The 22845-nt window shown below is 40.7% G+C and overlaps 1 protein-coding gene across 1 annotated transcript in view; it reads left to right on the top strand.

The window, feature by feature from the left end:
• The window catches only part of PPM1H (protein phosphatase, Mg2+/Mn2+ dependent 1H), a 131605-nt gene that overhangs the window by 81476 nt on the left and 27284 nt on the right, over positions 1-22845 (top strand). The window contains exons 5-6 of the mRNA XM_064422545.1: positions 8543-8627; positions 15708-15826. Coding sequence (XP_064278615.1) covers positions 8543-8627; positions 15708-15826 — 204 coding nt within the window. The remainder of the gene's footprint in view (positions 1-8542; positions 8628-15707; positions 15827-22845) is intronic.

The following is a 22845-nucleotide window of genomic DNA, read 5'->3' as shown; positions in this document are numbered from 1 at the left end:
TGCTTGGTGTATATTTCAATGTCTGCTGTGGTCCTTACTATGCTGAAAAGCTTTTCGAGTCACCTGAATTCAACAAACTGAAGGCAGTCCAGGCTGTTCAGTCTCAGCAGCAGCTATGCAGTGCTGCTGGAGCCCTGCTCCTGGGACTTTTAGTGATGGCTCTGGTCACTTCTTTGTGGGTGTATGAAGCCAGGCTTGGGTAAAAATTCACCCATGAAAAGTGAACAGAGAGCATGAGTTGCAATCTTTGCTTTTACATCTCAGTCCAGCTTGTTCCAATATCCTGCAACTGGTACCAAGTTAAGCAGAAAAGCTGAGATCAAAGCAGATATGACTTTAGGTGCTAAAGTAATTCTTTTTGTCCATGGTAAGACAGTGAAGAGTAGAGAGATAAAAAATCCTTGTTGCTTTCATCTTACATGGACAGCCATATCCCAGCCATATTGCTAGCAAAATAAACACTGACTTGCACAGCAATGCCTTCATCCACTAAGCCCAGGTTTAGTTGCCATAGTAACTTGTCTTGGAGATGAATGTGATATCCTGGACAGCAGGGAAAAAGACTTTGATTCCACAGATACCAGTCCTGAGGCTCAGAGCTGGCCACTGAGATGTGCATTTCTTTGTTCATTTCCCTGGCATGGCCTGAGTAATTGGTAGCACGTTGTTCAGCTGTGATACAGAAACGTGGTGGTCTGTCATCAGTGCAGCCTTGTACTTTGCTGTGTTCAGATGAAGAATACACTGAAATCATCAGGGAAAAATGAATCCTAAGAGAAGTAAATCTCCAGCTTAAGGGCATTGGAGCCAGCGGTGGGCAGTTTTTGTGTGCTAGTAGTGTCACTATAAACTGGTTTGTAATAGCTTTCTAGCTGCCAGCTGAAGCCCTTTCTGAAAGAGTGATGTGTTGAGATGTAAACCAGGAAAGTAATTAATTACAGAGCATTTTAGTTTAGTTCATTCACTTTTGGGTTAGTACTACTGGAGCTGGAGTAGACATTACTGCAAGTGTATAGGTAAACTTATAAAGTCACTACTTCAATAGCAAAAGTTACTTTCCTGATTAATTAAACCAGAACATTGCATACATACCGCCAGTGCCATCACCTTAGTGGGAGGGTGGGCATAACAAAAAAATATATAATTAGCCCTAAAATAAAGCACAGTTAATAAAGTGAACTGCTAATAATAGCTCCATGCTTAGATTTCATCAGCCAAGCAACACACTTGAGGACCTAAACGAGAGCAGGGAATTCACTCACGGTAGAGTCTCATGGGAGTGGAGCTGCAGCCCACTGAAGAGGCACTGACAACTAGAAGCATACCGCTCCAGGGGTCAAAAATGATGGGGCAACGTGTCTTCTCCAAGCTATTTCCTCTGTGGACAGCCTGCAAGCTCAGCATTACATTTAATTTTAAACTGTAGAGTAGTGATGCAGAAACAACTGAAGTAATTTAGTTCCATTGTTGGTGACAGCCAGGTGCTTCTCATTGTTAGATGTAGTATATAGGACAGACTGCCAGCAATAGAAAATCCTTTTAACTGCTGCTTACTAAGTTGTTATGAATACATGAGATGGAATATATGAATACATGAGATGGATACCAGATCAGTTCTAAAAATTCTGATTTCTGTTATTTTTGGTGGCAGTAAGGAAAATCCTGACTAGCTCAGGTGCCATTGAACATGAGAAGTAAGCCCTTCCATGGAAATCTGTGTTATTCTGCTTACAGAAACAGTTTCTATTTGCCTATTTGTGGTGCTGTGTTAAAAATAATACGATTAATTCAGTAAAATTAGACCACCAGAATAGTGGCTTTAGAGTATTTCAGCAGCCTTGTTGTGCCCAGAGGCCTTCTCCAAAGCAATCACTAAGCAAGCACTAGAAATATAAATATTAATGAGTCAGGTAATTGGAAACAGCATAAAGCTCTACATGTGTGTGTACAGGAACAGCTCATGTGCTTGCAGGTGCCTCTGAAAGACAACTTTCAGGGGAGTTTTCAGGAACTGGAATACATAATTTCTTTCTCTGCTTCTTTTCAAAGACAGGAGGAGTTTCTCATCTTGCCACAGGAGAGGTATAGCATGCTTGGCTCCATACTGTGGCAAAGACATGAAGAAAGGACCTTCATGTCTTTGCACATGAAATTCTTAGGAGTGCCCAGTGTCCTGGCGGGGCAAGGGCTTCACTTGGCAGTTGTGCTGCTGAGATACTAACTCTTGGAGCAGCTGGGGTGGCTGGCAGTCTGCAAAAAGCCTTAGCAGAAGTTTGGGAGTGATCTTCATTGTTCTGGCAGGAAATGCCAAAGCACGCTCCTGTAGGAAATTACTTTTGCAATACTTCACTGAGGCAAGTTCTCACACCTTTTATTGGCTTGAGGGAGCTGAAGTTCCCCCAAGTGATGAATGAAAGTGTCTGAGCAGCCTGCTATAACCCACAATGTAACATGAAACTACATTGTCACAGGAAGAGCCACAAGCAGAGAGAGTCTACTCCCGCTTAATGTTGGCTTTGTTTGGCTGAAAGAAAAATGTTCCTATCTGTTTCTATCCTGTCACAACGTTTCTGTGAGCAGGCTCATGTTTGTGCTGGAAAATATGAAGAGATCAGAGTGGCATGACTGTTGAGTGGCAGTACATAGAAAATGAGGACAGAGACCATTTTCACTGGTTCTACTCCTTTCCTGGTTTGTTATTTGTTTTCTTCTTGATACTGATGCCAAGTAAGTGTTGGGACATTATCTTAAGTATTACTGGTGGGAGGCAGGGAGGGTGTTTTTTCCTTTGGTATTGCTGAGGGTTGCTGCTTCCACCTGAGTTTTATGGTGATGGATATGTCATCACTGAAACCTGTTTTATTGCCAGCTAAATGTTATATAATAGTTTGTTCCACTATCCCCAGCCTGCCTTAATTCATAAAATTAAGGAAATAGTTTAAAGGCTTTGCACTATACTACAGCGTTGTTAGTGAGTACATGGGATGGAATATGAGATCAGTTCCATACTTATTGCCAGTGCAGTGAGGTGTTTGTACACCTGGTTTCTAAAGAAACATTGAGAAATGGATCTAGATGGGACTAAGTGAGAGTAATTCAGTTTGAAGAAGTAAAACCAAGGTACCAGTGTTGAATGTATTAAAAGTCATCAGTAATCATAATGGCAGTAAGTTCCAGTACGTCATTTACAGAAGAGAAAAACATTTCTCATTTTAATTGTTTTGTAGTTATTGTCTTTCACTTCTTAGCAATTAAGAAAAGGTAAAGAAATAAAAAAAAAGCACAACTGGTTTGACACTTAGCAACTATTAGCATTGATCTTCCCTGGATTGTTTAAATATATGCATTTAGTTACAAAAATAAACAAGTACCCATACAGACTGATTTCATAGTTCTAGGATTTACTTTCTTTTTTCCACAGCTATCTTGTGACACGCCTAATTAAAATCTACTGCTTAGTTCGCCTTTTAATATACTAAAACCCTGCCTTATTCTTTCTGTCAGTTTAATCCCTCTTTCTTTTTCACTGACACATTTCTAATACCTTTGCAGGCAAGCCAGACACTTCTGCTTCATCTGCACTGAATCCACATGCTTAACACCTTTTGACAAAATGGATGCAGCCTCCCTGTGGCTTGTTATTGATATACACTGTCAAAAAGGGTTTTCTGAATGGTCTTTCTCTGTCACCTTTACCAGATTTTTATCCTGTGTTGTAGAAATGTGCAGTTTAATGTTGCGTTTCAAATCATTTTTGCCTGAAAAAGTGTGTAATGGAATCAGGGTGTCCCCTGAATACTCCTAACAGTTGGAGATGTCTCTTTGTTTTGAACAATGGAATCCCAATAGACCTGTGACAGCAGTGGAATTACACTCTTGATCTTGTTCACTAAAGTGTTGCTTTCTCTGTATGATGAAATAAGAGTAACCAACAAGAGCTTCCTCTAAAATGTATGAGTTTCCTCTATTTGTTTCTCATAAGAAACATATAAAGGACACTGCAATTTTCAGCTGATTGTCTTTTCCACAAAAGAAAAAACAAACAAACAAATAAACCCAAAGTCCTGCTTGATTCAAGAAGAGGTGGTAGTTGTTAGCCACATTAAAAATGCAAAAGCAGTTGATACATCAATATTTTCCCTAAGCCAGTGTTGTTGCTACATTCTGAGCATCACAGGAGCAGTACAGCTCAGTGGCAGATTTTTATCTTGTTGTTGCTTCCTTCTGCATGTATTTTAAATCAAATGTATACTAAGGCATCAAATACAATTTCTAAGTATTGAATCTGAATATAGAAAATAACCATATACTTAATGTTCTATGTGAATTTAGGTGATCGTTATGGACTACACAGTCATGTCAATCCAAAAGTTAAATACACTGTTTTGTGCAGATGCACATGCAGCCTTTTAAGCTCCTGGTGTTTCTTTTAATTTGCCTGTGACTGAGCATAGACAGCTGTAGGATTTACCATGACTGCTGGTCCTGCCTTGTGCATTGAGCCACTGGCACATCTCTTGCACTCTATTTACTTATTCACGGTGTGGCTTCTCTCTGGAGCAGAAGAACTCGAGAGGCCAGAAGAGATACAAAATCAGATTCTTGTTTCTTCCATTTTAGGCTACTTCAGCTGTGTTTTGGGGAGATTTTTCTCCAAAATATCTGTTTACTGTGAATGTCCCAGCTCTGGAATAGCGAACATACTTTCATTGTCATGCAGAGCACGTGAAATGCAATGGCAGGTACAATCCTGTAGTTCCTGTGGGTGGGGAGTTAGGGTTCAAAAGAGAGAAAAGGACTCAGGAAAGTCTAGTCTGTTTTTAGAAGAGACCAGAATAAGTGACATACTGGCCTCCATGGCCTCGAGACTTCAGAGCAGTTTCTTACTGTAGACAATGCTGTGTGGAGAGGGCATCAGAGCATGAAGGGCAATGCACTAAGGAGGCTGCAGATCTGTAACTCCTGATTTCCAATCCTGCCAAAAAAAGCCTTTGTTTTTTTAATTACTATTTCATTGGTGATATAAATTAATGATTAGTATGGGTTTGAAGCAACCTTGTCATCAGAGAATATTTGGTTAGTGTTGACATACTTGTTTCTCTGCAAACATGAATCATCCATCTGTCTTTGGCAGGCTCGCCCTGTGGCTCTGCTATAATGTGTTTCACCAGTGTGGTGGAAATTAAAATGTCACTATTAAACATGGCAAAATCAGATGCTGTCTGGGCACCACGTCTATTCAAGGAGTTCTTGCTTCCTATGTAGTTATTTCTGACAGTTTAATAGGACAGCTGTATTCTGGCATAAAACAATACATTCACATATCCTCAATACATGGGGAGTTAAATGCTTTCAGAACACTATTTCCTTGCATACATGAGTGTTTCATGCATGGCAGAAGCAGTAATGCTCATGTAACACCATGTTGCTGCTTAGGCCATTAGGAAGCGTAAAGTCAAAATTAATTGTCCTGCAGGACCATATAGAGTGGGTCTCTAAAAGCAGTTGCTGGAGCTGTTTGCAGCTGCTGCATCAGCCAGGCTCCTTCCTCGTGAGCAGTTATTGACTCTGGGCTACTGAGTTCAGGACTCTGGAGGTTGCTCAGTGGAAAAAGCCTTCAGTTGCTGCTTGGCAGCTCTGTCACTGCAAGGTCATGGAAAGGGCACGTCAGTCTCCAAACCCAATTAGGGCCTTATTCGGCACCTTTTCAATCACAGGGGAAAATACCACTGAGCAGGGTGCCTCCCAGGCCAGGTTTTTGTACCCAGTCTCCTCAGTGAGACAGCCAACAAATGTGTCCCTTTTTGTCACTTGAGCCGTCAGAAATACACTTTGCTGTTGTGAAACAGCTAAGCAGTTAGTGCAGAAAGGTAAAGAGCCCAGTATGGGCTTATAAGCTCACCATAGTTGAATTTGGACCAGTGCCTTGTACGTGTATGTCTGTGTCCCTCCCTTTACTCATATCTAGAGCTGTCTCATTCTTCAGATCAAATCATTTGACTCATATGAACAGCTGTAACTTGCAAGTTGAATAAAGTCCAACTGCTGAAAACATTAATGAAAAACATAAAACTCTCTTTTACCGCATATCAACAGTATTGCTTTAATTCCTCCCCCTCTGATGATTTTTTTGTGTGTGTGTGCTAGGTTGTGCTTTTCATCCCAGGTGGCTGCCAATTCTGGTGAAAATAAGTTGAGCTATGAAAGGTTGACCCACTCGCCTCTGAATTGCTTTTTATATGATGTGAATCCCTCAGGGCCCAATTCTACCCACAGAAGTGAGAATGACAGCTTTCAAAATATATATGAAGTATGTAGTGTGCACAAAGAAAAGGTGAACCCCAGACTGGTCTGAGTGGTCTTTAAAATATGGATTTCCTGTGAAATGGTGATTAAAGAGGAAGCAAAGAATAATTAGAAAATTACCCTGATGTACTAGCAGTTATGCCAATGTGTGGTTTTATATTAGCTCTTTCAGACAAGCAAAAGATCAGAAAATCCCTTATGACTCACTTAAACTAGTGTGTAAAATTTGGTTTAGAGTCTGATCAGGTCCTTTCATCAGTCTAGACTAGATTGTCAGAGTACATACTCCGTACTAAACCCACAGACCCCTTAAGCGGAGGCCTACTCAAGTGAATCAAATAACATATTAAAAAGTTATATAAAATGTTCACTGTCTGAGTAAATTAATCTCATTCAAAGCTGAATACCTTAGGAATTGCAAAAATAAAAGCAGACTTGTTGCAGAAGAGAGGTGTTAGCGTTCTTAATTCATATTTAAACGACTGTTTCAGAAATGCAAAAGAAAAAAATTCAGCAAACTTTTATTATTTTTGATTGGATTGGCATTTTTGTAAGTCTGTAGTCAGATTTCCTAAAGGAGGAAAAAAAATCTGTCAAAAATTATGCACAAATGTTTTTGGAAATTAAAGAGTTGCAACTTCTATGTCTGTCCCAAGTACACAATATCGGTTTTAATTAAGGACGAGTGGGAATATTCAGTATGTAGGCTGCACTCTTGCCACCTCTAATTTCTACACAGAATTATTTTTAAGGAAGTGCTATGAAGTCCAAGAGCAGTAGATTTGTTACTTTTCAAAGCAAAGCCATTTTGCCTTCATTGCCAGAGCTTCTTCACACATCTGCCAATGTCGTACCATCCTGAACCTGTCTGCTCTTTCCCACATGAATCTCAGGAATGTGAGATTTTACTCATAGGTAATGCCCCTGCTTTCTGCATACTAGCAGTAGTAGATGACAATTTGGAGGCAATTTTAGTCAAATGACCAATCCACAAGACTTGGAAATCTGTCCAGCACCACTAATCTTGGAAATTCAGGTTTGTACCTGAGTTGATTTTCTCAAGATGCCTGGGTTTTGAATTTAGAAATTTAAGTTTTCAGTCATTTTGTGTCTGCTGTATTTGTTGGTTGCATTCCAGTGGCATCAGAACACCTGGCATAGAGGCAATGACAGTAAATCAATCAAAAGGTCAAGGGAGGTAAGATAGCTCATACATAGGACATCAGTGGGGTGAAAATATTGCAGAAGTGGGACCATTTAAAACATAGAGAAACTGGAATCTAAATGGCAAATACTTCTTCTAGCTACACCAAATTCTGTCTAAATTCAAGATGAGAGCTGTTATCCAAACACTGAATTAATCTACTGATGGCTGAGAAACAGTTCCACAGCAGGCATTAAAGTCTTTGGGATGATACATAGTTTATCGAAAGTGCCAGGCATTGCTCTACTTACAGAGCTGCCTAAATAATGGAAAGATAAAGGAACATAGTTCTGTGAGTGAATACATGAATGCAGAATGTAGTAGAAACATTGGGTAAATCCTTCCCTCCTGTGACTTGTCTTCCAGCCAGTGGCATTACACCAGGGAAAGATTGGACCATATTTTGTGTGCAGCATATCAGATTGTTAAGAGGCAACAGGCAGGTGTTTGAGAAAATTTTCTCTCTGTGGTTTGCAGAACTGTGTATCAAATCTCCTGACTAATCTACAGTCATACCATTACCTACCATCTTTCAGCACGTAACTAGGTAAATTTGTGTTAAATAGGATTAGAAATGTTCTGACATGACATATGACCAATTAATGATTGGAAAGTGCTTGGATGAGTCATTTGAAGCCAGTAGTTCAGACAGTGTCAGCCACAACTGGTATTAAAACCTGCAAAGAATTGTTCAACAATCAGTGATTCTGCAGCATCTCCTCTGGGTGTCTGCATTTCACTTAATAAAGTTACTCTGTAGACATCAATTGAAATAACTCTTGCCTTTGTTGCTTGGATGTTTTTGTGAGCTCTAAAATGAACTCAGCTTATACAAGTATACTTTGTTACCCAGCCTAAAGGATGCAGGGCAGGAATTATCCTGTTCTGCTGACAACCTGAGTAGAAAAGAAATGGCTTTATTTGACTGTAATTCTGAATAGAATAAGTGTGTGGCTGTACCCTGTGGTTTTTCTGGGGGTTTTTTACTTTTTTTTTTTTTTCTGTGCTGATGATGTTTTATTACTTTTACAGAGCCATAATAATCCGAAATGGCGAAGTCATTCCAATGTCTTCAGAATTCACTCCAGAAACTGAACGCCAGCGACTTCAGTATCTGGTAAGAGACCGGAGGACCAAATCAGGTGCTGCTGATGCCAAGCATTGCCCAATAATATCAAAGGCACAAAGAAATGTTCCTGAGTTACTGTGGCTCAGTGAACGATGATGTGTCCACTGAGCACCAGTGACTGATCACGTATGTCTTTAAGCCATCAGCAAATGTGGAGAAAATCCTGGTGGTGCAAATCTCAGTGAAAGGGGTATTACCTCTTTGGCAAAGGCCATCGATTAGCATGGCTGTGCTTGTGTACATTGTTCAGCTGCAGACCCTTCAGCAGCACACTGGCATTGCATTTTGAGAGCTCAGAGACAGAGTTAATGAGCCACAGATGTATTTCAATCCATCCCAGTGCCTGCTGTGTGACAGTATAAAATACCGCAGACTGCTCTTTGTATGTGAGTGATATTGCAGAGTTCGATTAATTTACTCTAACAGTATGGCAGTAGTGTCTCCATCAGGAGAAAGATAGCCAACTTAGAGGTGATCTCAGTGAACATCAGTAGCTGGAGGATAGGATGGGTGATCCAAGATTAGTTTTATTTACTGTAGCAGCACCCATAAAGCTGGGATAGGGTGACTAGCTGGGGTACATGGGATGCGTTATAGACCAAGCTGTGTTGGCTGATAAGCTGCTTGAGAAATATAAGTCAAAATGTATGGTGTTATTTTTCATACAAACCATCATGTTACTTTTTAAGGTTTTCTTCAATGGACAGATCAGTTTGTTGAAGTCAATTAGTTGTTTGTCAGAATGTCATTCCTAACATGGCTGAGAGATTTCCTTTGTGCTTCTTCTGTTTCTTTTAGAAATTTAAGCTTCAGCCAAGGCAGGGTCATTCTCAGTCTTGCCTGACTCAGGGTGAACAGGCCAAGGTTAGTGATGTTCCCAGGTCTTAAGGTGTTTTCTATTTTCAGCCTAGTTTTTCACAGTGGTTTAAAACTAGACAAAATGACAGTGTTTGAAAGGTGGTGGTGGAAGGTTTTAAAGAAAAACTTGTGTTTCCTCAATTGTCACATTTAATTTTTTTCAGACAGATTCATTGGCTTGAAGCTGAAAATTTCAGAGGAAATACTGCTTTGGAACTATTCATATTCATAGAACCAAATGGAAAAGAGGCCTAATAAATATTTACAGTTCTGTTACATTTAAAATCATTTGTTTGCCTCTAAAATAAAAGGTATCTTTAGCATCTAGGGAGTCTGCTACTTCTGTAGGAAATATGAGATAAAAAACATTGCCTACAAGGGTTTTTGTTTTCCCTTTTGATGTCCTTTCTGGCTTAAATTTGAAACCTGTAGCTGATCTGAAAAGCATTTCTGCTGTTTCCTGTGGAAAATTCCTTTACCTTTGTTTGTATATTTTAATTCTGTATGTAACAAATATGCCAGGTCTATGGGTATCATGTTCAAAGAGAATACATGCAAGACAGCAAGAGCGTGAAACAAAATTACAGATCATTTCAAACACAACATTTCTTAAGTAAGATTTTTACTCTTGTGTTTAAAAAAAAAGAAAAATAAAAAGATTACTCCAAACTTCTTTCAAGGTTGGCATAAGCATTACACTCCAAAGTTTGCATCTGTCTTGCTAATTAGGTCCCAAATAATTCCTCTTATTCACTTGTCTGTCCCCGGGTTCTGCTATTAGTCTGTTATTCTGTTATTCTGCCATGAACATCTCTCATTTCTTGTTCTGTCTGAAAGTTATTTACTTTGAGTCTATTTTCTTATTTGCAGTTAAAGCTGAGTTTCTTTGTTTCAAGTATGTTGTGCTGCTCTTCCTGCACGATAGGAAGAAAATCCCTTAATCACTTTAGCATTAATATTTTACTTGGTAAATGCAGAGATACTGTTCACTATGAGGAAGTTACTGTAAGGAAAAGGAGGATATGGATTTACAGCCTGCAGGCTGTTCCCTGTGCAGCAGACATGGTTGGTGCAGTCCGGATGAAGAAGCTTCTCTCTGCCTAAATTTAGTTCCTTCAGTAACACAGGATGTTTTTTTACACCCTCTTTTCTGAGTCTTAACTTCTGTGTGGAAAGAAATCCATGGGATAATGAGTTGTGCAGGTCATGTGAGTATCTTGTATGAAGTCCTCCAATCTAGTCTTAGACAAAACTGTGCTTCAGCTAATACTGATTGAGTAACTGAGAGGGGAGGGAAGCAAATGTTTTCCCTGTCCTGGCAAGTTTATTACCATGCATCCAAGAATGGCCTTGGCAGTAGGCCTCTGGCATGGACACCTGAAAAGAACAAGTTCACTATCCATTTGTTCTGACTTTGAAGCAGCTCTGAGCCTGGTCATCACTCCATAGGAGGGCAGTGGTGGGGCAGCATCCAGCTGCAGACTTAAGATAGAAATGGCAGAGATAGACTTCTCTGTCAGGCAGCTTTGTGATAGTATTGCAGAAGGTAATCAATCATTCAGTCAGAGAGCACTGCTTAAGATGTAAAGTGTGAAAGCTTTGCACCAGTATTCCCTTGATCCCTCAGTTTCTGTAGAGGTTCAGTGCACCATGTTGCTTCCCTTCCACTGGTGGGCATTCAAAAGCCTCCTTTTCTTCTGAATTTGTGTCTTTTTTGTTTTTAGAACTGTAGCAGGAGAGCTCCACACATCGCTTGGGAAAAGTCCTGACTTCCCGTATCAGTGTATCTTCAAGGGAAAAAAATCCAGTATTTACTGGGAACTGCTCTGGTACATTCAGCAGTTGTGCAGGCAGTGATAGCCAGAAGAAATTTTTCTTTGATCTTCTGTGGAGACTATTAATTTCAGTCATTATAGTCTAAATTGCAACAGTAAATAGGTTAGATTTTGTTACTCATTCCCTTGGAAAATGTGTTTAAAATGAATGGTGAATTGAGTGTACTGCAGATAGGTGTATTTCTGTTAGTTACTGAAGTTGCATATTCAAGATGTCATGTGAGGTCAATGTGGTGTTTGTAGCATCTTCATGTGTGCAGCCAAACAGCCCTTCTAAAGTTCACCAGAAATGGTGCACCACTGCTACCAGTGCAGGTGTCACTGCTCATAGAGACTGGGCGGCCACCAGTGACAGTGACCATGGTGCTCTTTGTGTTTGCCACCATTCAAGCAAAGGTTCATGAGCCCAGATAGTCATGGGCTCAAAGGGCATCTATTCTTATTGTGTTGCTCAGGTGAGGATAAGCGTGACACTAATACTCAGCTGCTGAACGATGCCTGCAGAACCTGAGCCTGAAGAGGAAATGAACCTAGATCTCCTAAATGTCCAGTCAGCACTTCAATTACAAGTCAGTCAAGATATAATTCTCTTACAGTTTTTGGCTTCCTGTATCACCCAGCATAGGATTACTTCAGCCATCTGACACTGATGGTCCCATGGAAGGGGTCCTGGCCTTTCACAAGATGAGAGACCAATCAAGAGATGGATTTGTCTTCTAGTCTTCTCCTTCCTTTTACCACCACATCCTCTCATTTTTATTTCTCTTTGCTTTAAATGTGTCCCTATGATAATGGCTGAGTCATTTGCAAAACTCCTGAGTGCGTTGGGCTGTGCATGCTGTTGTGATCAATACTCCCATATAGTAAAATATTCTTTTGGAGGAAAGGGCACAATATAATAAAAATATAAAGTTGTAAGATAATAGCTAGTGTAGGGGAAAGCAGCAAATCTGAAAATAGCACAGAATGCAGTGAAACCACTAGTGCCAGAGACTTTTCAGTGCAGTACCTACTGAAGGAGCTGAGAAACGCAGTGTCAGGTCTTACTGAGTTGCAGATAAGATACATGCAGTGTTTCCTGCCGCCTAATTAACTGGCATGCTAGTGTGTAAGTCTAGGTTTGTCTTAATTTCATGTTTGCTTTTCTAATCACCAGGAAACACAGTAGGAAGTAATGGTCTTTTGAAACAACCATGACTAATATTTCTTTGACTGAACTTCATTTTAAACAACTTAATTTTGAATGCAATACATCCAGCCACAAAATACACCATAAAATGGCAGAGTACCAAAAACACAGAATGCAGACTGTGCAATTTATGCCAAAATGCTCTAACAGCTTCTGAAAGAGAAAATATGACAAATGCTCCAGTTCCATAAAACAGAATAACAATGTTGTCTGAAAATACCTCATAAGGATATAGGAAGTGTTTGATAGCCACACTATTTGTTAAATTTCAGGTTTCCTGAGTAGTGTTTCTGATCTGAGGTTCTTGCAAATTGATACTAAACAAATTTAAATATGGAAAATACATTGCATCAGAGCAGGTGAAATTCTGGTAGTTAGTTCACATATATTTTTTTGTTGTTTGATCACTTGAGGGGATTTCATGGTTCTGGTTGTATATCTGTTTTAAAGATCTGTAGATTTTTAAAGTGTTGCTTTTTGTTTATTTTCTTGTTCTGCTGTCCAGCATGGTTTTATTGAGGTGGGGAGAAGAGTCCTGCCTTGTACATGGAGAACAGTTCTCAACAACCCCAACTGGAAATTGCAGCTGAGTTTTGTAGCAGAACATTCTTCTCTCTTAACAGTTTAAAAATGGTAAAAAATATGTAAAATTAAAAAAGAATAAAGCAAAGCACAACAAAAATCCCCATTTCTTCATATAAGAATTCAGATCGCAGACATCAGAAGCTTCCAAATTGCTCTTTTCCCTCTGTTTCACTGATGCCAAAAATATTAGAATCAAGTTAAGATCCCTGGATTGTAAATCAAGCATTGAGGCTTGGCTGCAGAAGAGAAGTCTTATTTGAACATTAGCAGTCCACTGGTAACTGTGCCAGCTTTATTAATCTTATTTCAGTTATAAACTCAGACTTTCCATCTGAGTACATCGTTATGCAATGCAGTCTCTCCTGGTTGCTTTACCTTTTCATTAAAGAAAATTCTTGTTTTTAAGTGAAAAAAGCTAAAAGTCTGTAATGTTTTTCTTCTGGACCTCTTATTCAGGCTAGTAATCTCACAATCTGAAGGTTAGATAACTTCATTTTGATATCAGGTGTGATTTTTTTTTAAGTATGACCTTGTTTTGTAGGCAGGTGACAGTATTTAGCTGGTAGTGGTTTGTAATGTTTTAATCAAGATAGGCTGTACATTTTTAAAAGTAAACTGAATTTCACTTTCAATGCAGACTGAATTTATTGTTTACAATATCACAGACCAGAAGAAATTTTAAAAATACCAAAAACAATCCAGCTCTTTTTTAACATACAAAGAGCAAATATCGTTCATATTATGTGATACATCAAACTATTAGGAATTTTCCACCTTTTTTGCAACTGGAATGAAAATAAATAAAATTTAAAGCTTACATATACTTTTAAATGAAGAAGTTCATTTTTCATACTTCCAGAGAACTGGAAGTATGAAAAGCCTCATGTGGACTAATACTGCTGAACCTCTCAAAAGTCACTAGTGCTTCTCAACCATTTCTGTAATGAGAGGGATCCAATTAGAGGGCCCTGACAACAATGTTTGGGTGGAGAAGGGGACCTTGGGTGACTGTAGACTGAAGGAAAAAAACTGTAATTCCCTTAACTGTACACAGAGAGAATTTGATGGAGTTCCTCTTCCAGGAAGGGATCATGATGTCAAGATCACTTGTGTGATTGAAAGATACCTCTTGAAAACAGAATCCAATCTTGTTGGCTATACACAGCACCCTTCCTCAGCCCTGTTCCAACCAAGCTTGAGGTATTTTCTGGAAGGATGTCTGGTGGTGGGAGCAGGGACAAGCTGATAGAAAGTTAGCGTTGTGATGTGCTGAGGCTGATAGAGCTCCTATTAAATTGAGTGGGAGCAGGCTCAACTCTTAAATGCAGGAAATATTTTATTGTGAACTATCTGCATGACAGATGCCAGGTAGATCAATAAGGGCTTCCAGTGCTTCCTGCTGCTTACCTTTGATGAGCACTAGATTTATGACATATACACAAACTAAACCCCAGCTCATTTCATCTCTCTTGATGGCAGCTGCTGCTGAAGATAAGACAGGCTTTATTGCCTTAACTGGCTGGATAACGAAAGAGAGTTATCTGCAAAAAGGTTAAGAAAGGCAACTTTTTTTCAGTTCTCTAGCCAATTTGACTGTGTCTTTCATAAGACACTGCACTTTCATAAGACACACAAAGCTGCACTCACAATGCAGCTTTGCGGAGGAAGAGAGAAAGGCTTGTCTGAGTACTAAAGAAAAAGGAGTGAGATTTATTTCAAAAAGAAGAAATAGAGTATGATTAGGATTAACCTATCGTGTCAAGTGATCTGTGTATAAATTCAATGCAAAAATGTATGCGGTGGACAAAGAGCCTCATGATGCTCCAACTCTGGTCAGCTTTGGAGAGCATGAGTCAAAGGCACAACTCTGGCAAAGAGGCCTCCCAGCATCTGCACAGCAGCACAACACAAAGGACATGAGCAGCATTTGAGCATTAAAATCATCAAAGGCCTTGGTTGCAGTTGTGACACAAAACTGCTGCTGCTTTTCTTAAAGTCTGTTTTGGATAAAGGATGTAGTTTTTCAAAAACAAGAAAATAAATTGCTTTGTAGCTTGTGTTTATTTGCAATGTCATGTGATGGGGTGCATTTTTCTCGAGGTGGTGACAATTAAAATGTGGTAGCAATGTTAGGTTTTCTGTGTTGTTGGCATAGCTGAACTAGGAGTAAGAAAGAGCTTCACTGCACAATCACCCCTTCAAGTCTCTCCATGGCTTTGTATTTGATCATTCCTTTCGCTCTTGCTGACTTACAAAAGGGCATGTGTTCTGTTTTACAAAGCTCTGCAGACTCCTTCAGGGTCAATGGATGAAGTGTAGTTTTGAGATCCCAAATCTTGAGGAGCAGGGAGCAAAAATAAAGGATTTTGAGGGCAAGAGGACTTCTAAGGTTGCATAAGGCTGCTGCTGGATATCAGGCAGGGGCAGAAATGTTGTATCTGCATTGTTTGCTGAAATGGAGCACATCATTGTCCTTATTTAAAAAGAAAGGTGGGTGGAATTTGTGTGGGAAGGGACCAGGAAGGGATGGTAATACTAGCTCATTAAAAATAGATGATGTCTTGTTTTATGTGGTATCTGTGGTTTGATTTGTGCCCACAGGCTTACATGCAGCCTCACTTGCTGGGAAATGAATTCACACATCTAGAGTTTCCACGGAGGGTGCAGCGCAAGGAAGTTGGAAAGAGGATGCTGTACCGTGACTTCAACATGACTGGCTGGTAAGAATGTGTCCTTCTCAGCGTGGGGTCAGCCTTCTGCCCCAGCCAGTGCCTGCTTTGTACCTCTCTTTGATTAGTGTAAACTGCATCAAGCATGGAGGTCCACTCCTGCATACTAAAATAAAAAGCATTTCCTTCTTTCAGGTGTATCTTTCTTCTAGAAGATAATGTTTTAAATAAGTGGACCTCCCTCCAGAGAGTTCATTGTAGTGTGGGAGCACTCAAAGCGGAGAAAGCATATAAAGGCAAAGATGTGCCAGGGGATCTTTCTGAAAGCAAAACAATTTTCATATCTTGGACGTAGTTTTTTATAAATTTTGGATCAGTGGGTCAGACATTCGTCTTTTAAACCAAGGCATTGGACCATCATGCCTTCACATGCTGAGGAAAGCTTGCAGAAGAGAGGAGCTGCCTCCCCTACTCCACTGCAGCTGGCCCTTGGTTTGGATATCCCTTGAGGAATTGTTTCAGACATGGGCCTATCTGAACACAACCAACCTAAAATGAAAAGGTTTGAATGAACAGCATGGACTTAAAGAAGTGCAGACAGAAAAAATGATGTGGGGTTTTTTTGTTTCTGGCTAAATGTCTTCATTGTTTTTTGTTGGTTCAAGAGGCTCTTTAGAGAAGCCCTCACAAGTTTGCTGTTGTGAGTTCTGTGCATGACCTATAAAGGTAAAAGCCCAATATAGGCAAATGGTCTTCATTTCCATGACATTTGTGTTGTAATGTCTGTAGTAAATGTCCTTTCAGGAAGAAAAAGGACAGAGGGGTTAAAAAGAAAGCCTGTTTTAGGTTTGGAAGGCTGGATGCTCACGTACAAGTACAGCTCTGCATAACTTTTGCTTTGTTCCATGCTTTATGGACCATAAATATAATTATGTTTTAATGGCAGAATAATGATCTAAGTTTAATATAATCTGAAGTGTTTGTGCAGAACATGTAAATCTGAGAATAACCATCATTGTCTGTCATCTTGAACAGCTGCTAGTAGAATATGCAGTTTCACCCTGAGAATGATGACTTCATATTTTAAAAAGGCTACAGGCATGAGCAAAAGAATAGGAACAGAATGAGAACACTGGATCAACTGAGGACTTAGACAGCAAAACATTTGGAAGCTCATGAGACACTCTCCCAATTTCTGCAGAAGGAGGGGTTTTTTTGTTAAGCTCCCAGATGTCTCTGGAGGCACCAATAAAGAATGGTTTCATGTGGACTTCCAAAAGCTCTTTTTCAAGATGTGACATGCCAGTTGGGAGGAAAAACATGGGGGAGAACTATGATTCAGAAATATCATAAGCCAGGAACTTCCTGAGAAGAGGGCAAGAACAGATTTCTGTCATCATGGCTGGAAAGCAAAGAGGTTTCTTCAGTTTTGTGGGAGTTGTTTTGCATTTCCCTGGTTGGTTAGTGGTCTGGAAAGGAAATGAGGTTGGAGTGGTTGAAGTTGCAGCATTGGCAGGTGACACCACAGCTCTTTTCCTATTAAACAAGAATGACCATGAGGTACTGCAAAGAATTAAGTGATTAACGCAAATGACCATCACAGTCATCAAATTTGTTATTGATAAATACAAAGTAAAGCATGACAAGGAAAAAAATAACTATTTATGCACACTAGAGGTTCCAAATCGAAAAGTCAGAAAACTCAGTGGAAGATTTTGCTTACTACAGTATTTTTTCCAGTCCAAATCGCCAGCAGAATGTTGAGATTCGTACAGCAATAGGCAGTTGAAAGGTTAAGTGAAGAGATAATTCTGTATATTTCTACCTCACTTGTGAATGTATGCATAGCACTTTACCTTATCCAAAATGGTTATTATATGGTTAATACTGTTTGGCATTAAAAAAAGGATCAGAAATTCTAAATGTAGAATAATGAGTAAGGTGGAAGAGCTTTGGTAAATCAAACTGGCAGATTTGATCCAGTGTGTTGCTTTTCAGTACTGGTTTGTGAACTCTCTTCACTCTAGCATATAGCAGGGAGGAGAAGAAAGTTATCTTCCATTTGATTTTTCTGAATTTCCTGAAATCTAGGACACATGTTGATCCTGTTAGAAATTCCAATATGGTCAATGCAAAAATTGTCACCAGTTCAGTACAAATATGCTTAGCTGTAGGCAGTTATTCTGGAATAAATGCTTGAACTGCAACTTGAATATTCAAGTCTGAATTCACTACAGTATTGTCCCAGAAAAAGGTGGCTTGTGCCAAGCAGAAGCATGTGGAGACTGTGGTGAGGCTACCTCTGCCTGCTGTTCCTTTTGACTACTGTATGGAAGTGAAAAATGGGGCCTACATTTTTGTCCTAATAAAAGAATTGGAATCTTTCAGCTGCTCCATATTGCACAACCAGTGCATCAATTACCTCTTTGTTTGGTTGCCTCAGGACAATAAAACGATGAGGAAATTGCTCTATTGCCATACATTTGTGTAAAACAGAGCCTTTCTAAATAAGGATCCATTTCTTTTTACAAGGTTTTGCCCAAGGTGTTTGTTATCTGTTGGATTGTGTGCAGTGATCCCCTAGGCAGAGGAGAAGCAATCAGTTTCTGTTTGTCTGAAAGTATGGGTCAATTTTAATGGTTGTGATTATGAACAAAACATTAGATTTCCAGTTTGGTGGGCCCTCAGAGGTGACAGTTTGAGGTGGCAGAGGTTTCTTAGTGTCTGTTTTCCATGACAACAATTTTGCTTCTATTTTCTTCCCTTTCTTATTCCTGAATTCAACTGATGCATCAGGACACAGTGGCCGAGGACATTTTGTTTTGTCTGTTTTGCATTTGTTTCTAAGGACACTATCTATCATGGAGAATAAATTAGCATATATATTCATTTTCTAGAAAATGTCAGATGGTGTTTTGGCCAGCCAGAGCTTGATACACTAAAATGCTTCTGAACTTTTATCACATACAATGCAGATGATCAATTGTCTGAATAGTTTTTTGGTCACTAACCTCACTGTGTGTTGACATTTGCACATACATGTAGAGAGGTGCAAGTGATTATAGGAAGAAACAGCACCTCTCTTACACTTAATCCTTTGGTGAGATAATGTAGAACACTCTCTGCTTTGATGTTTCCTCAGGAAACTAAACTGTTTTTGTTTTACAATTCAGTATATTTTTTGTGTTTTCTATTAGAAGCTGTATGACTTTTTTTTCTTCGTTTTTATCCTCCTCCTTTGCTCCAGAGCTTTTCAGATTCTCAACAATGGCTTGGCTTGCCCAGCTTGTTTGGATTACAAAAGATTATTGTCTTTGGGTCTGTTATAATGTATTTGGCCCTTTATTTTTTCTTTTTCTTTTTTTTTTTTTTTTCATGTGAAGTTTCCACACTGGCTTTGTCTCCACAGCCCACTGTGGTAGCACAGCTGCCAAGTTTCCCCACAGCATTAGGACAACCACTGATCCAGCAATGTGTACTGCATCACTAGCCCAGGCTGCCTGTAACTGCTTTGAGACCAGCCTTTCCCTTCTTGCTCCAGCTCACCTACCCTTTCTCCTTTCTTTGCAGTGGCAATTGCAATGAGAAATTATGCTGTATTAAATATACATAAAATAAATCCCACACTGCTGGGAGCTGACCATGTGCTGCCCTTCCTGCACCCTTGCCCCATGTGCGTTGTGGTTGAACAACAATTGCAAAACGTGTAGTGTAGCTGGCAAGGCATCTTAAGAGCAGTGTGTCCTGCTGAACAAGCTTTCGAGCTGTCTCGAGCCATAATTTGCTGGCAGATATCTGTGTTACTGACAGTCTTTCACATCTGGGTCTCTGGGCTGGGGTTTTCAGGCCCATGCCTTGCAGAGGTTAGACTTGTATTGGAGAGAGGTGTCCTGGTGGCTTTCACAAGTCTTGGCAACAGAAGCATCAAGAAAGACTCAGAGGCCATGTAAGCAGAGACTGGTCAGTGCTAAAAAGTGGGGTGAGTAACCTGAACTGGAAATAGTGGGGGGAAAACAGCAGGCCTGGTGCCAGCTGCTCCTTTAAAGGACTGCACAGAATTAGTGCTCTTTGTCTCTGGCTTTTATTTAAAGCTAAGACACAGTTGGTCAGATTTCCTTCACATGCACATCCAGTGTGAGCAATTTTGAGGTATTTTGCTTTGACTATATCCTAGAACCTTCCGAAACTTGGATTTCTGACTGACTGTGTCCTTCACTGTGGCTCCTTCCAGAGTTCCCCTCCCAGCCTTCTGTGGGGCTGGAAGACCCATACAGCACTGTGCTTAACTAAAGGCATCCAGAAGGCACTACCAGCTGGCATCAGTTTTGGTAGTTTCAAAATTGATTTCTTGCTCCTCCTTGGAACAAAAACAGTGGCTTTACTGCTGCCCACATTGGAGTTCTTTAAAGACTTGTATCCGGACACGACTTCAGCTTTTTGACTTGATTTTAGCACGGCAAAAGAGACCTAGATAACAAGTACCGTTTTTGACCTATTTGTTGGTTGCTTCCTTTGCCCTCCAGGAGAGGCAGAGCTGAGCAGCAAAGCTGAGCTGCACCCCATCAGAAATGGTGCGGCAGTGTAGTGCCCACCACAACCATGGGCTGAAGCCCAAGGCGGCAGCGAGCAGGGGAATTGGGCACAGTCTCTGAGCGTGCTCTCTTTGCTGCAGCAGTGGAGCTCTTGCCAGCTCCGTGTCCATGTGTCTGGTGAGGGGGTGCTGTGGCACATGGGGTCAGCGCCCGAGGCTCAGACCGTGCTGGGGAATCGCCTGCCCGCATGATTTATTCCAAAGCAGGGAGGCTGGTGCCCTGAGGCAAGCACTAAGCAAAACCCATTTTATTCTAGAGTCAATATTGTCCACTGCCTGGAAAGCTGCCAGCCTGCTCTGCGCTCGCCCTTTTCTTTCCAACAGGGAATGTCTTTCAGCCTCTAAGCATCTGATTTAAAAAGCAACTTCACTTTTCAAGCCGTTTTATTTTGTTTGGGATGGATGCCTTTCACTTTCATTGTGCAGCCCGCCTTGCTGTCTGCGGTTCAGACTCCAGCTCACAAAAACCAGGCTCTCATTAATCACTTATTGGGGATCCAGAATACCCCGGTGAGAGCCAATGTACATGTTTTGCTTGGTAATGTGTGAGCTGATTTGAACAAATATTGCCAATGTGGCCAATATCTTACTCTTTATTGCTGCGCTCAATGTCCTTTGACAGCACATTCAGGTAGCCTGCCCAAGGAGTGCCTGAGCAGATTGAGAAATGCCACAAAAATGCTTTATAGAGCTGGCACCTGTGCTGCACTCTCCTTTAATATAAATTGATTTATTGAATCAAGCACAGAAGCCCTGCTACAGAAACCTCAGGCTATAGTCTCTAGAGAACCACCTAATAAAACAGCCCCAACTGACACTCCTCATTAGCTTTTCCACTGATCCCAAGGCAGTATTTAAAGTGACAGTGTCCCTCTTTTTGGCCTGAATTTATCTGCTGGCTAATGCCTGTGGGTCTAATTAGCTTAACATTATTAGTCTTATTCAGATAAGCTGCATTTCCTAACAGCTTGATTCCAACTTGTAAGAAGTAATTGGAAGTCTGCAGACCCTGTGCTCTAACCTGCTTGATTGCGCCTTTTAGCCAAAATCATGTAATTTACAAAAAGTCATCCTTTCCCCCATTTTTTTAATTGAGCTTTTTTGTCTAGTGTAACATTCTACGTTTCTTCTGCTGAAAACCTGGCTGTATTGTTGTGTTTGAGACCTCAGCCATATCCTTTGTACAATCACCAGGGAGAGATCAAATTTTAATTTCATAATTACTTCACGAGAAAGCAGCCTTTTCCCCAGTCATGCCTGGTATTAATTTCCTTCCAGCAACTTACATTTTCATAATTTAATGATTATGGGGCACCTTTGCAGCACTGGGCCATTCTGGAGGGAAGAGAGAGGATATAATTTTTGCAGCAGAAACCATCATCCACACTCACCTGCCTAGCTTTCTGTGTCTGTGCTTTTGTTTCTCGCTGCAAGGTGGTGGGGGGCGGGAAGGGACGTGTCTCGTTGGTGCACACAGCTAGAGCAGCTTGCTGGGCTGTGCCGGGGTGTCTGGGGCACAGCTCTGCCATGATGAATGGCTGTTTGCAATGTGCATGTTATGCATCTTTTCAGGATTTGCAGCCCTGACTGCAGAAGCAGCAGGAGGTGAGAGCTGACCTGCTGTGTACAGTACTGTCTCTTGACGGTGATGAATGGCTCTTTCCCCCAAGTGTGCACATACCACAGGAGCTGAGCCAAAGTCCTTGGGGCAGGAGGAAGCATAAACAGGAAAGTAATACTGCTGCAACAAAAGAGAAAGCTTAAGTCTGGAGTAAAGCTCTGTGTAAATGGCCTCTCTGGGGCCAAATGAGAGTGATAAGAATGAGGCTGCAAGAGCATCTCCTTCTGAAGCTGTGCATCTAGGACCTGTCCCTGCATGGCTGTGCATCTCCACTTGGGCTTTGCCTTGGTGTGGAATCAGGTGCTGCATATGCAAGGGCAAACAAAAGTATCCCAGTCTATTTTGTCAGAAGGAAACTAAAGTGGAATGACATAATCTTCAATCTGAAAATCCAAGCAAAAACACCCCTTCTTCTTGATAAGGTGAAGTCCTTTCCACACTCATGCTTTCTCTGGCTTCCCCATCTGCACAAATTTGACATGACCTCAGCTGGGTCCATAGAAGTTCTCTTTCCCTTGTTACCAAAGATTGATTTATGGCTCTGCTTTTGGCTCAGAGGAAGCCCCTTGCTCCTTGGAGAAGTTTCCAGCACTGCTGTGGAACGGCAAGATCTCTGCTTGCTGTGTCTCACTGCCTCCTCCATCCTGCACTGCAGAGATCTTTCCCAGAATAATTTACTTTGTGATTCTTCCTCAGCCTCACCCTCCTTTGCTTCCAGAGGATCCCAGCTAGCAAGTGTGGAGCAGGCACTGTGAGTTCAACATGCAGCCTTTCTCCCATCTGCATCACAGCAACATTTTAACAAGAAAATATGGCAAAATACCAACTTACAAATAGTTTTTCTGTCCATCACAGTGC

This window comes from Passer domesticus, chromosome 5, assembly GCF_036417665.1.
Source record: "Passer domesticus isolate bPasDom1 chromosome 5, bPasDom1.hap1, whole genome shotgun sequence".
Classification (NCBI taxonomy): domain Eukaryota; kingdom Metazoa; phylum Chordata; class Aves; order Passeriformes; family Passeridae; genus Passer; species Passer domesticus.
The sequence above is the reverse complement of the archived record's forward strand: the minus strand, read 5'-3'. Positions and strand labels throughout refer to the sequence as shown.